Here is a 13675-nt window from a genome sequence, read left to right on the forward strand (position 1 = left end):
TGAGTTGATCGCAGCAGCAAGTTTGTTAGCAATTGGGCAACACCATGTGCACTGCAGTGGGGGCAGATATAACATTGGCAGAGAGTTAGATTTGGGTGGGTTATTTTGTTCCTGTGCAGGGTAAATACTGGCTGCTTTATTTTTACACTGCAATTTAGATTTCATTTTGAATACACCCCACCCAAATCTAACTCTCTCTGCACAGGTTATATCTGCCCCCCCCCTGCAGTGCACATGGGGGGTAATTCCAAGTTGATCGCAGCAGGATTTTTTTTAGCAGTTGGGCAAAACCATGTGCACTGCAGGGGAGGCAGATTAACATGTGCAGAGAGAGTTAGATTTGGATGTGGTGTGTTCAATCTGCAATCTAATTTGCAGTGTAAAAATAAAGCAGCCAGTATTTACCCTGCACAGAAATAAAATAACCCACCCAAATCTAACTCTTTCTGCACATGTTATATCTGCCTCCCCTGCAGTGCACATGGTTTTGCCCAACTGCTAAAAAGAATCCTGCTGCGATCAACTTGGAATTACCCCCATGGTTTTGCCCAACTGCTAACAAATTTGCTGCTGCGATCAACTCAGAATTAGGCCCAATGTACTGCTGGGATCAGTCACCATTTATACCCTATCATACTTCCTTCTACCTAGTCTGATCTAGAATGCACCTAATCACTCCCAGGCACTAGACTGTCAGATAATTAATCCTACCAACTGCTGAACAGCTGCATACTGGTAAAATCAGAACCCCCTCCACCAACACACTAAAGAATTCCATATGGAACACATTACCTAGCACATATCACCTGCACACTACACAAACACCACTGTAAATGTAACCATATTTGATCTCACTGGATCTTTCTTCATGAGGCCCCAACACACGATTGTTTTTCTGCATAATTCCCGCCAGGCTCTTTCATCCCTTTTTTACACCTTCTCTTTTCCTTAATCAACATCCTTCCATTCCCGCTTCCCGTCATACTACCTTCCTGCTTCTCCTTGTGCCGGTCTTCTTGCTCTGCTCTCGCTCCTTCGTCACCCTAAAGACTTCTACTGTGATTTCTAGTACTTCCACATTTAGGTCATGCATCCAGATTGTAATTTCATCTGAGACTTTATTCTCTGCCTTTTAGTTTGCAAGACTAACTTTATGTTGTAATCTAACCCTTCCCATGTTGTATCCCCCCTCCCATGTTTATGTATTAAAAATAAACTTTAAAAAAAAATAAAAACACAAAGAACAAAAAAGTATAGTAGTTAACTTGATGGTGCTAGTAAATCTGTATTTAGGGCACACTATATAACACAATACCATTACTTTTTGGGCAAAACCATGTTGCGCTGCAGGGGGGGGGGGGGGGGGGGGCAGATATAACGTGCAGAGGGAGTTAGATTTGGGTGGGGTGTGTTCAAACTGAAATCTAAATTGCAGTGTAACAATAAATCAGCCAGTATTTACCCTGCACAGAAACAATATAACCCACCCAAATCTAACTCGCTGCACATGTTACATCTGCCCCACCCGCAGTGCAACATGGTTCTGTCCAATTGCTAACAAACCTGAATAACCCCCCAAATCTGAAAATAGAACTATGTCTGAAAATGTAAACTTACCACAAATGAGGCTCCGCCAGCTCCACTGCATCTTGCAGTTTCGTGTAAGTATCGTCTGACCTGTAACACAAAACAACAGTACATGAATGTGCTATGCTCATATGGGTCTGTCAGAAAATATGCCTCTCTCTTTCTTGCGGAACTGAAGTCGCTACCAAAGCCGCCTGACATAGTTACAGTCAATGCAGGCGTAAGTTTATACTTGTAATGTAGAAAAGGTGAATCGATCATTTATTAGAGGAGCCACTTAAGTCATTTTCTTCTTTGTATGATCCCCTCAGTATCTACTGTAACTCCCTACCCCAGTTATAATTATATGAGCATAGTATAAGGTTCCACAAGTGTCCTCCAGCTCCATGTGACAGCTCTGCACCAACATTGCGCAACTGCAAAAGTCCCCAGTAATTGTTAGTGTTACTCCAGTATCCGGACTATAGGTCGACCATGAAAAAGTCAACAGCATTAGGTAGGCATAATTAATAGGTCAACATGTAAAAGGTCAACAGTGCTTATGGTCGACAGGTACAATGGTCAACATAGCTTTTTTGGGGGGAGGTTAGCATTCTAACCAACTTTTTCATACTTTACCATCTACAAAGGGGAATAGCGAATCGAGCCATGTGATGGGACGCGGTACACTAATTGGGGTTCCACATGCTTTCACTGTGAAAATTACACACAAAAAAACTTATAAATATTGTGTCAACCTTTTTGACCCTGACGACCTTTCCTACTGTCTACCTTTTCCATGTCGACCTTATGCATGTCAACCATTAGTGGTCGACCTAATGACTGTAGACCTAATGAGCCACACCAGTTACTAAGGAGACACAGAGTTTCTCCAGTAAAATTTATTTTTTGCATTCGGGATCATGTATATCAGAATACAGACAACAGATCCAGAGGCATTCTTTGTCTTTGAAACAACAGAGAAACAAAATAAATTGCCAACCACAAACTACAAAATTCTTTAAGGATATTCAGGACTATTTAATTTAGCAAATTTGTTCTCTCAGTGATGCCATCCAAAACCACACAGTTTTCCAGAATCCTAAGGAGAGTCCAGAATGCCAGCACCGGAGGAGACTGTAACCCAGAAGTCCAGAAGAAAAAGCTCTGGGGTACATTTATCAAGCACCAGGTTTTCAAAATTAATGATTTCCAGCAGTTTTCCTTGCAGGATTTAAGATGGCAATAATATTAAAATGTAAAATACACCTTTCTCTGCATTCAATATTACTTATGTTTTCAATCTCACTGACAAAACCCTCCACTTATTAAATACTAGCATTTGCTTGCGTGGTTGTCTGTTATTGCTCAGTGGAACTAATTTTACAGAGAGAGTAGCGCCATTTAATATTGTAATTTATATTTTATATTGTACACATGGGATACGGTTACTATCCCGGCAGTTGGGACAATACAACCCCAATGCAGGAATCCCGACACAAAATGTTGACACCGGAATTCACACAGACGGAATCAGGAACGTATCCGCCACGGCCATGGTAAGCACTACGCCAGGAATGGAAGGGGTGGGTGTTTTAGGGTTAGGCACCTAAAAGGGAGGGTAAGGGTAGGGTTACAGCACTTACCAACCCCTGTTGGGATGCCACTGGTGGTCTCCTGACAGCCGGCATTTCATACCAAACCCGTGCACATTGATCACAAAAGTTCATTGTAAACAATATTTGCAATTTTTCCTTTAGGGATTAACACAAAAAGATGCTTGGAGCTACTAACATGTGAGCAAGCCATATAAAGCTGTCCATGGGAGAAGCAGCTGGTCTTGAGATCTACACCTGCAGCCCTGAGCATTTTCACAAAGGGGGTCATTCCGAGTTGATCGCACGTAGCAACTTTTTGCTGCCCGTGTGATCAACTAGACGCCGCCTATGGGGGAGTGTATTTTAGCATAGCAGGGCTGCGATCGCTTGTGCAGCCCTGCTATGCTAAAAAAGTTTAATGCAAAACAAGACTAGACCTGCAGTTACTTACCCAGTGCGACGGATCCATCGATGAAAGTCCCGGCTGTGACGTCAGACATCCGCCCTCCAAACGCCTGCGTTCGCCTTACCACGCCTGGGAAAATAAGAATTTACTTACCGATAATTCTATTTCTCGTAGTCCGTAGTGGATGCTGGGAACTCCGTAAGGACCATGGGGAATAGCGGCTCCGCAGGAGACTGGGCACAAAAGTAAAGCTTTAGGACTACCTGGTGTGCACTGGCTCCTCCCCCTATGACCCTCCTCCAAGCCTCAGTTAGGATACTGTGCCCGGACGAGCGTACACAATAAGGAAGGATTTATGAATCCCGGGTAAGACTCATACCAGCCACACCAATCACACCGTACAACCTGTGATCTGAACCCAGTTAACAGCATGATAACAGAGGAGCCTCTGGATAGATGGCTCACAACAACAATAACCCGATTTAGTTAACAATAACTATGTACAAGTATTGCAGACAATCCGCACTTGGGATGGGCGCCCAGCATCCACTACGGACTACGAGAAATAGAATTATCGGTAAGTAAATTCTTATTTTCTCTGACGTCCTAGTGGATGCTGGGAACTCCGTAAGGACCATGGGGATTATACCAAAGCTCCCAAACGGGCGGGAGAGTGCGGATGACTCTGCAGCACCGAATGAGAGAACTCAAGGTCCTCCTCAGCCAGGGTATCAAATTTGTAGAATTTTGCAAACGTGTTTGCCCCTGACCAAGTAGCTGCTCGGCAAAGTTGTAAAGCTGAGACCCCTCGGGCAGCCGCCCAAGATGAGCCCACCTTCCTTGTGGAATGGGCTTTTACAGATTTTGGCTGTGGCAGGCCTGCCACAGAATGTGCAAGCTGAATTGTATTACAAATCCAACGAGCAATAGTCTGCCTAGAAGCAGGAGCACCCAACTTGTTGGGTGCATACAGGATAAACTGCGAGTCAGATTTTCTGACTCCAGCCGTCCTGGAAACATATTTTCAGGGCCCTGACTATGTCCAACAACTTGGAGTCCTCCAAGTCACTAGTAGCCGCAGGTACCACAATAGGTTGGTTCAGATGAAACGCTGAAACCACCTTAGGGAGAAAATGAGGACGAGTCCTCAATTCCGCCCTGTCTGAATGGAAGATCAGATAAGGGCTTTTACAGGATAAAGCCGCCCATTCTGACACGCGCCTGGCCGAGGCCAGGGCCAACAGCATGACAACTTTCCATGTGAGATATTTTAACTCCACAGATTCAAGTGGTTCAAACCATTGTGACTTTAGGAACCCCAAAACTACATTGAGATCCCAAGGTGCCACTGGAGGCACAAAAAGGAGGCTGTATATGCAGTACCCCTTTTACAAACGTTTGAACTTCAGGAACTGAAGCTAGTTCTTTCTGGAAGAAAATTGACAGGGCCGAAATTTGAACCTTAATGGACCCCAATTTTAGGCCCATAGACACTCCTGTTTGCAGGAAATGCAGGAATCGACCTAGTTGAAATTCCTCCATCGGGGCCTTACTGGCCTCGCACCACGCAACATATTTTCGCCAAATGCGGTGATAATGCTTTGCGGTTACATCCTTCCTGGCTTTGATCAGGGTAGGGATGACTTCATCCGGAATGCCTTTTTCCTTCAGGATCCGGCGTTCAACCGCGCTGCCGTCAAACGCAGCCGCGGTAAGTCTTGGAATAGACAGGGTCCTTGATGGAGCAGGTCCCTTCTTAGAGGTAGAGGCCACGGGTCCTCCGTGAGCATCTCTTGAAGTTCCGGGTACCAAGTCCTTCTTGGCCAATCCGGAGCCACGAGTATAGTTCTTACTCCCCTCCGTCTTATAATTCTCAGTACTTTTGGTAAGAGAGGAAGAGGAGGGAACACATACACTGACTGGTACACCAACGGTGTTACCAGAGCGTCCACAGCTATTGCCTGAGGGTCCCATGACCTGGCGCAATACCTGTCCAATTTTTTGTTTAGGCGGGACGCCATCATGTCCACCTTTGGTTTTTCCCAACGGTTTACAATCATGTGGAAGACTTCTGCTGAGGAAGTCTGTTTCCCAGTTGTTCACTCCCGGAATGAACACTGCTGACAATGCTATCACATGATTTTCCGCCCAGCGAAAAATCCTTGCAGCTTCTGCCATTGCCCTCCTGCTTCTTGTGCCGCCCTGTCTGTATACGTGGGCGACTGCCGTGATGTTGTTCTACTGGATCAGCACCGGCTGACCTTAAAGCAGAGGTCTTGCTTGGCTTAGGGCATTGTAAATGGCCCTTAGCTCCAAGATATTTATGTGAAGTGATGTCTCCAGGCTTGACCACAAGCCCTGGAAATTTCTTCCCTGTGTGACTGCTCCCCAGCCTCGCAGGCTGGCATCCGTGGTCACCAGGACCCAGTCCTGAATGCCGAATCTGCGCCCTCTAGAAGATGAGCACTCTGCAACCACCACAGAAGAGACACCCTTGTCTTTGGTGACAGGGTTATCCGCTGATGCATCTGAAGATGCGATCCGGACCATTTTACCAGCAGGTCCCACTGGAAAGTTCTTGCGTGGAATCTGCCGAATGGAATTGCTTCGTAGGAAGCCACCATTATTTCCCAGGACCCTTGTGCACTGATGCACTGACACTTGGCCTGGTTTTAGGAGGTTTCTGACTAGTTCTGATAACTCCCTGGCTTTCTCCTCCTGGAGAAACACCTTTTTCTGGACTGTGTCCAGGATCATCCTTAGGAATAAGAAGACGTGTCGTCGGGATCAGCTGCGATTTTGGAATATTAAGAATCCAACCGTGCTGCCGCAATACTACTTGAGATAGTGCTACCCCGACTACCAACTGTTCCCTGGATCTTGCCCTTATCCGGAGATCGTCCAAGTAAGGGATACTTAAAACTCCCTTCCTTCGAAGGAGTATCATCATTTCGGCCATTACTTTGGTAAAGACCCGGGGTGCCGTGGACAAACTGATAGTGACAGTTCTGTACCACAAACCTGAGGTACCCTTGGTGAGAAGGGTAAATTGGGACATGGAGATAAGCATCCTTGATGTCCAGAGACACCATATAATCCCCTTCTTCCAGGTTTGCAATCACCGCTCTGAGTGACTCCATCTTGAATTTGAACCTTTGTATGTAAGTGTTCAAGGATTTCAGATTTAAATTAGGTCTCACCGAGCCGTCCGGCTTCGGTACCACAACAGTGTGGAATAATACCCCTTTTCCTGTTGTAGGAGGGGTACCTTGATTATCACCTGCTGGGAATACAGCTTGTGAATGGCTTCCCATACCGCCTCCCTGTCGGAGGGAGACGTCGGTAAAGCAGACTTTAGGAAACGGCGAAGGGGAGACGTCTCGAATTCCAATTTGTACCCCTGAGATACCACCTGAAGGATCCAGGGGTCCACCTGTGAGTGAGCCCACTGCACGCTTACATTTTTGAGACGGGCCCCCACTGTGCCTGAGTCCGCTTGTAAAGCCCCAGCGTCATGCTGAGGACTTGGCAGAAAACGGGAGAGGGCTTCTGTTCCTGGGAACTGGCTGTTTGCTGCAGCCTTTTTCCTCTCCCTCTGCCACGGGGCAGAAATGAGGAGCCTTTTGCCCGCTTGCCCTTATGGGGCCCAAAGGACTGCGCCTGATAATACGGCGTCTTCTTATGTTGAGAGGCTACCTGGGGTAAAATGTGGATTTCCCAGCCGTTGCCGTGGCCACCAGGTCTGTTAGACCTACCCCAAATAACTCCTCCCTTTTATAAGGCGATACTTCCATATGCCTTTTGGAATCAGCATCACCTGACCACTGTCTTGTCCATAACCCTCTTCTGGCAGAAATGGATAGCGCACTTACTCTTGATGCCAGTCGGCAAATATCCCTCTGTGCATCACGCATATATAGAAATGCATCTTTTAAATGCTCTATAGTCAGTAATATACTGTCCCTATCTAGGGTATCAATATTGTCAGTCAGGGAATCCGACCAAGCCACCCCAGCACTGCACATCCAGGCTGAGGCGATTGCTGGTCGCAGTATCACACCCGTGTGAGTGTATATACATTTTACTGCTTTCTGTCAGCAGGTTCCTTAAGGGCGGCCGTAGCCGGGGACGGTAGTGCCACCTGTTTAGACAAGCGTGTGAGCGCTTTATTCACCCTAGGGGGTGTTTCCCAACGTGCCCTATCCTCTGGCGGGAAGGGGTATGATGCTAATAACTTTTTAGGAATTAACAGTTTTTATCGGGGGAAACCCACGCATCATCACACACTTCATTTAATTCCTCAGATGCAGGAAAAACTACAGGCAGTTTTTTCTCACCCAACATAATACCCTTTTTAGTGGTACTGGTATTATCAGAAATGTGTAAAAACATTTTCCATAGCCTCAATCATGTAACGTGTGGCCCTACTGGAAGTCACATTCGTCTCTTAATCGTCGACACTGGAGTCAGTATCCGTGTCGGCGTCTGTATCTGCCATCTGCGGTAACAGGCGTTTTAGAGCCCCTGATGGCTTTTGAGACCCCTGGACAGGCACAGGCTTAGTCGCCGGCTGTCTCATGTCATCAATCTTTTGTAAAGAGCTGACACTGTCACATATTCCTTCCATAAGCTCATCCACTCAGGTGTCGACTCCGTAGGGGGTGACATCTCTGTTACAGGCAATTTCTCCGCCTCCACATCATTTTCCTCCTCATACATGTCGACACAACGTACCGACACACAGCACACACACAGGGAATGCTCTGATAGAGGACAGGACCCCACTAGCCCTTTGGGGAGACAGAGGGAGAGTATGCCAGCACACACCAGAGCGCTATATATATACAGGGATAACCTTATATAAGTGTTTTTCCCCTTATAGCTGCTGTATTGTTATACTGCGCCTAATTAGTGCCCCCCTCTCTTTTTTAACCCCTTTCTGTAGTGTAGTAACTGCAGGGGAGAGCCAGGGAGCTTCCCTCCAACGGAGCTGTGAGAGAAAATGGCGCCAGTGTGCTGAGGAGATAGGCTCCGCCCCCTTCTCGGCGGCCTTTTCTCCCGTTTTTCTGTGGCATCTGGCATGGGTTAAAATTCATCCATATAGCCCTGGGGGCTATATGTGATGTATTTTCGCCAGCCAAGGTGTTTTTATTGCTGCTCAGGGCGCCCCCCCCTAGCGCCCTGCACCCTCAGTGACCGAAGTGTGAAGTGTGCTGAGGAGCAATGGCGCACAGCTGCAGTGCTGTGCGCTACCTTGGTGAAGACAGGATGTCTTCTGCCGCCGATTTTCCGGACCTCTTCTTGCTTCTGGCTCTGTAAGGGGGCCGGCGGCGCGGCTCTGGGACCGGACTCAGAGGCTGGGCCTGTGTTCGGTCCCTCTGGAGCTAATGGTGTCCAGTAGCCTAAGAAGCCCAATCCACTCTGCACGCAGGTGAGTTCGCTTCTTCTCCCCTTAGTCCCTCGATGCAGTGAGCCTGTTGCCAGCAGGTCTCACTGAAAATAAAAAAACTAAAACTAAACTTTCACTAAGAAGCTCAGGAGAGCCCCTAGTGTGCACCCTTCTCGGCCAGGCACAAAAATCTAACTGAGGCTTGGAGGAGGGTCATAGGGGGAGGAGCCAGTGCACACCAGGTAGTCCTAAAGCTTTACTTTTGTGCCCAGTCTCCTGCGGAGCCGCTATTCCCCATGGTCCTTACGGAGTTCCCAGCATCCACTAGGACGTCAGAGAAACGGTGAGTAGACGCCCGATCCTCCTTCCCGCTGTCAATCTTCTTGCGATCGCGCCTGCGATCCCTTTCTTCGATCCGGGCAATGATGCGCCTGCGCAATGCGGGTGCCGCGCAGCCGCAGTTCCGACCAGTTCGCACAGCAGCGAAGAACCGCTGCGTGCAAACAGGTCGAAATGGCCCCCAAGGTGTCAAGCTTCTGGTTTTTCCTTTATTGATCCTCTTCCTGATGTCACATATATACCTCAGTTTCTTTCTAGGTCAAACTACACAATAGTGAAAACGCAATCATTCATCCAGTAGTTTTTGTGTGATGCCACAACGAACAGACAGGCAAAAGGTTTAAAAATATAGTAAAAACACATCTCAAAAGAAAAACCATCTCCGCCATCCAAACACCAGCAGCATGTCAATCATGTCACAGGACCAGATCTGTGACTATGCACATCATTAAACATGAGATTTACGTAAATATCAGAATTACTGAAATCTATGAATATCACATCACTAAATCCGCCCATAGATCTCATTCCCTTTACAAAATATAACACTGCTTGAGGCCACGACCCATTTTTTTTATTGCAACTCTCTACAAGACTGATACTATTAACATGCTGAATGCCAGTGTATGGCGCACAATAACTCATCATGGTCTCCGCCTATGAAAGATTGGCATTTTGAATATACATTCAATTATGCAAGTGAGGAATTTAATTCTGTATACACCTGTAAGTGAAATTGGACTCATTGTTATTATTTTAACCCATTCCTTTGTATGTATGTGTGGTGGCAAAGCTAGTTTTTAAACATGCTTAAAAGCTAGGAGACCCAACCACCGGCCAATATTGTAGTGTGCAGGCTGCTAAGACTGGAGCTGGTGACCGATCTCCAGTCTCGGCAAGCCAGGACATAATCAGAGTGGCGGTGGTGCGGATCCCGGTACTGTCTGACGAAGCGAGCCGGTGTAGGGCTTGCTGGCAGGCCTGGAGCCTTTACTGCAGGGTTCAATGGAGTGCGGCAGGCACAATGGCTGTATTCTCCCTTTTCAAAAGCTGCATTGCGAGCCATGAAGGGCTCGCTAATGGTGCCATTTAAAAAAAAAAAAAAGATGGCAACGGTGAGCGACGTCCTCTCCCTGTCCCTTTGTGTCAGCTAATATTAGTCAGCTCAAAGTAGAGGGTGTCAGTCCAATGGTGGAGGAGGAGTAAGTAAGAGCTCCCTAAGTTAGATGTCGAAAACCCTGGGAAGGCGGAAAATATAAGAAGAGGATGTTGCCGTAAGCCCTGGTCAGGTGCCAGTCATGCAAAATACTTACCAACTAACCCTCATTTTCAAGGACATTCACAGGTTTTAAAGGTTTGCCCCTGGAAATGTCCCCAGTTACACCAGACCTTGACAAATACCACCAACAGTTACAAGGGGTGGTCTTCAGGTTGCCGACTGTCAGGGCTGTAACACACTGGCCGGTTCCTCCCGGATGGCAAAAAGCCGGACAAACTTTGTCCGGCTTGTTGCCATCCGGGAGAAACCGGCAGAGTCTCGCACACAGGACGGCTTTGAGCCGTGTGTGATGCTGTGCGCATGCGCAGCATTAGACACGGCTTGGGAAAAAACCGTTGTGTGTGAAAGCTCCCCTTCACACACACGTCTTTACTGGCTGCAAAGACGGCCAGGCGCCCGCCCGGCAGCCGGACCTTCCAGTGGTGAGACCCGGCTGCAACCCGGCAGCCGGGCAGTGTGTAAGGACACTAGTCCTCACACTGTTCATTACAATGCCGGCACGGGAAAAAGCCGTCCAGCTTTTTCCCGGCCGGCAAAAGCCAAGTAGTGTGTTTTAGCAGTCAGGATCCCGGCGCCGGAATCCCAACAGCCGGTATAACGAGTTTTTCTCCCTCGTGGGGGGTCCACGACCCCCCTGGAGGGAGAATAAATAGCGTGGTGCACGCAGCGCGGCGAGCCCACAAGGGGCTCTTTTGCGCTCGCCACGCTATCGGTATGCCGGCGGTCGGGCTTCCGGCGCCGGTATGCTGGTTGCCGGGAGCCCAGCCGCCGGCATACCATACCACGCCCGTTACAAGAGTTTACGTTAAACAACTGTTGGAAGTTTGCCCAACGTATCTGTCCATGGGGTGCACATCAGATGGGTCAGACGACGCAGTGTAGTTACAATAAGCATGTATATTTTGCATCATTGTACGGCAGATCGTGTACTGCGAACGTCAATACAATATATTATTACACTGACATGGCAGCACTGAGGTGTGTTCCCAGCATTATTAGGCAGTATTTATGGAACCCTAAGCACGCAATGATGGGGAGTGCTGGGCATTCTGAAAGTCTGCTGTGGCAGCTGCACCAAAGGCACACCCAGGAGCGGTCCTTGGTGCGGGCAAGCAGTGCCTTTGCCCGGGGCGCTGCGGCCTTGGGGCGCGGCCGCAGTCACCACGCAGGCACCGCCGCCTGCCCGCACTCCGCTCCCCGCCTGCAGCAGACGCCGTGGGCTGTGTGGGCGTCCGCTGCAGCCGGCTCCAGGCACAGACACTAGAGGTCGTTATTGACCTCTAGTGTCTGTGCGGCGCTATGGGAGAGACGTCATTGACGTCTCTCCCATAGAGAGGAGCGGGCGGCCAGACTGACGGAGCAGCAGAAGAAGCAGGAGCGGGGCAGTGGTAAGTTGTTTTTATTATTTTGTGTGTGTGTGTGTGTGTGTGTTTGTAAGCGGGGGGGCACAGCGACAGGGGGCAAATAAAGAGGGGGCACAACAACTGGGGGCAAATAAAGAGGAGGCACAAATACTGGGGGTACATAAAGAGGGGGCACAACTACAGGGGGCAAATAAAGAGGGGGCACAACAACTGGGGGCAAATAAAGAGGGGGCACAACTACTGGGGGCAAAATAAAGAGGAGGCGCAAATAAAGAGGGGGCACAACAACTGGGGGCAAATAAAGAAGAGGCACAAATACTGGGGGTACATAAAGAGGGGGCACAACTACAGGGGGCAAATAAAGAGGGGGCACAACAACTGGGGGCAAATAAAGAGGAGGCACAAATACTGGGGGCACATAAAGAGGGGGCACAACTACTGGGGGCAAAATAAAGAGGAGGCGCAAATAAAGAGGGGGCACAACTACTGGGGGCAAATAAAGAGGCACAAATACTGGGAGAAATAAAGAGGGGGCACAACTACTGGGGGCATATCTACAGGGGCAAATCAACTGGGGGGCACAGCTACTGTGAGCATAACTGGCCACGCCCCTCCCCTATGAAGCCACGCCCCCGCACACTGTTTTGCCAACGTTTTACCCTAATGCTTAGCCCTTTCCTACGGATAAACAGAGTGATTTGGTTACCAGACCGGTTACATGTATGCTTTATACAATCCGTGCACTGGTGTCATCCACCCACTATGATGGGTATAGGAGTAGTACAAGCTGTTCAATGTTCCACCATGCTGTACATATAAGACATAGCACCCGGTCCCTGATAGGGGACCGGGTGACCGACTGGTGCGCGCAACCAGCGTCACTGGCAGCCCCGGCGCTCTCTATGTGGGCCGCGCGCTCCCGGGGAAGTGAAGGTCGCGCGGACACCCGGTGTCCTTGCAGCGGGCACCTCCGCTACCCTTACCAATCGCGGCTTTACTTGCACATGTAACTCACCGAACACGTTACACCGGCCCGGAGCCTAGCACACAGGAGCATTGCAGCTCAGATATATAGAACTCTGTTGCCGCTTGACCTGAATGGAAGCAGTCAGACAGCACTAGGCGAGCGCTGCAGATCATCATCTCAGGGACAGACTGCCAGACCTTACTATCGCAGGAAAAACATTTTTTTCAAAGGTGATACAATCAAATGTCGAGCAACCGAGCGAGTCTTACGACTGGGTGGCGGAAGCTACCTTTAACCTGATCTGTCATCGGTGTCACTACAAATTACATGTTTTACAATGTTAGTGGTTCTCAGCTGCAACCCTTAAGTACTCCCAGCAGGCCATGTTTTGTACATGTCTTTGGTCATGCACAGGTGAGTTCACTTCCTCTTGTATGCTGGGACAGTAATTAAACTCACCTGCTACAGAAATCCTCAAAACATGGCTATTGGGGATACTGGAGGGTTAGAGACGAGAACCACTGACATGAGAGTAGGTGCTTGAGGTAGGATATCCTTTTAAACCAGAAGAATACTCATGAATTACATAGGTTCCGCTGATGGCTGACTTCAAGCCTGAATTTCCCCTGGTTTAAACATACCTCCCAACATGATCCTCTCCAGGAGGGACAAAATGCTCTGATCCTGGACTTTCCTCTTAACTTATGATTGCCTGCACCTGTTTTGAACAAGTTAATGGCTAAGAAAGGTGTTTTACCACAGGTGAT

The 13675-nt window shown here is 48.5% G+C and overlaps 1 protein-coding gene across 3 annotated transcripts in view; it reads right to left on the reverse strand.

Annotated features, from left to right (window-relative positions):
- Positions 1–13675, reverse strand: part of NDUFV2 (NADH:ubiquinone oxidoreductase core subunit V2) — a 131720-nt gene that overhangs the window by 81596 nt on the left and 36449 nt on the right. For 2 of the 3 annotated variants that reach the window (XM_063923484.1, XM_063923482.1), the window contains exon 2: positions 1618–1677. In XM_063923484.1, coding sequence (XP_063779554.1) covers positions 1618–1677 — 60 coding nt within the window. Of the gene's footprint in view, positions 1–1617; positions 1678–12956; positions 13134–13675 lie in introns of those variants that run through there. The other variant, XM_063923483.1, reaches the window with a different exon arrangement.

The sequence above is a fragment of the Pseudophryne corroboree genome, chromosome 5 (genome assembly GCF_028390025.1).
Source record: "Pseudophryne corroboree isolate aPseCor3 chromosome 5, aPseCor3.hap2, whole genome shotgun sequence".
NCBI classification, from domain to species: domain Eukaryota; kingdom Metazoa; phylum Chordata; class Amphibia; order Anura; family Myobatrachidae; genus Pseudophryne; species Pseudophryne corroboree.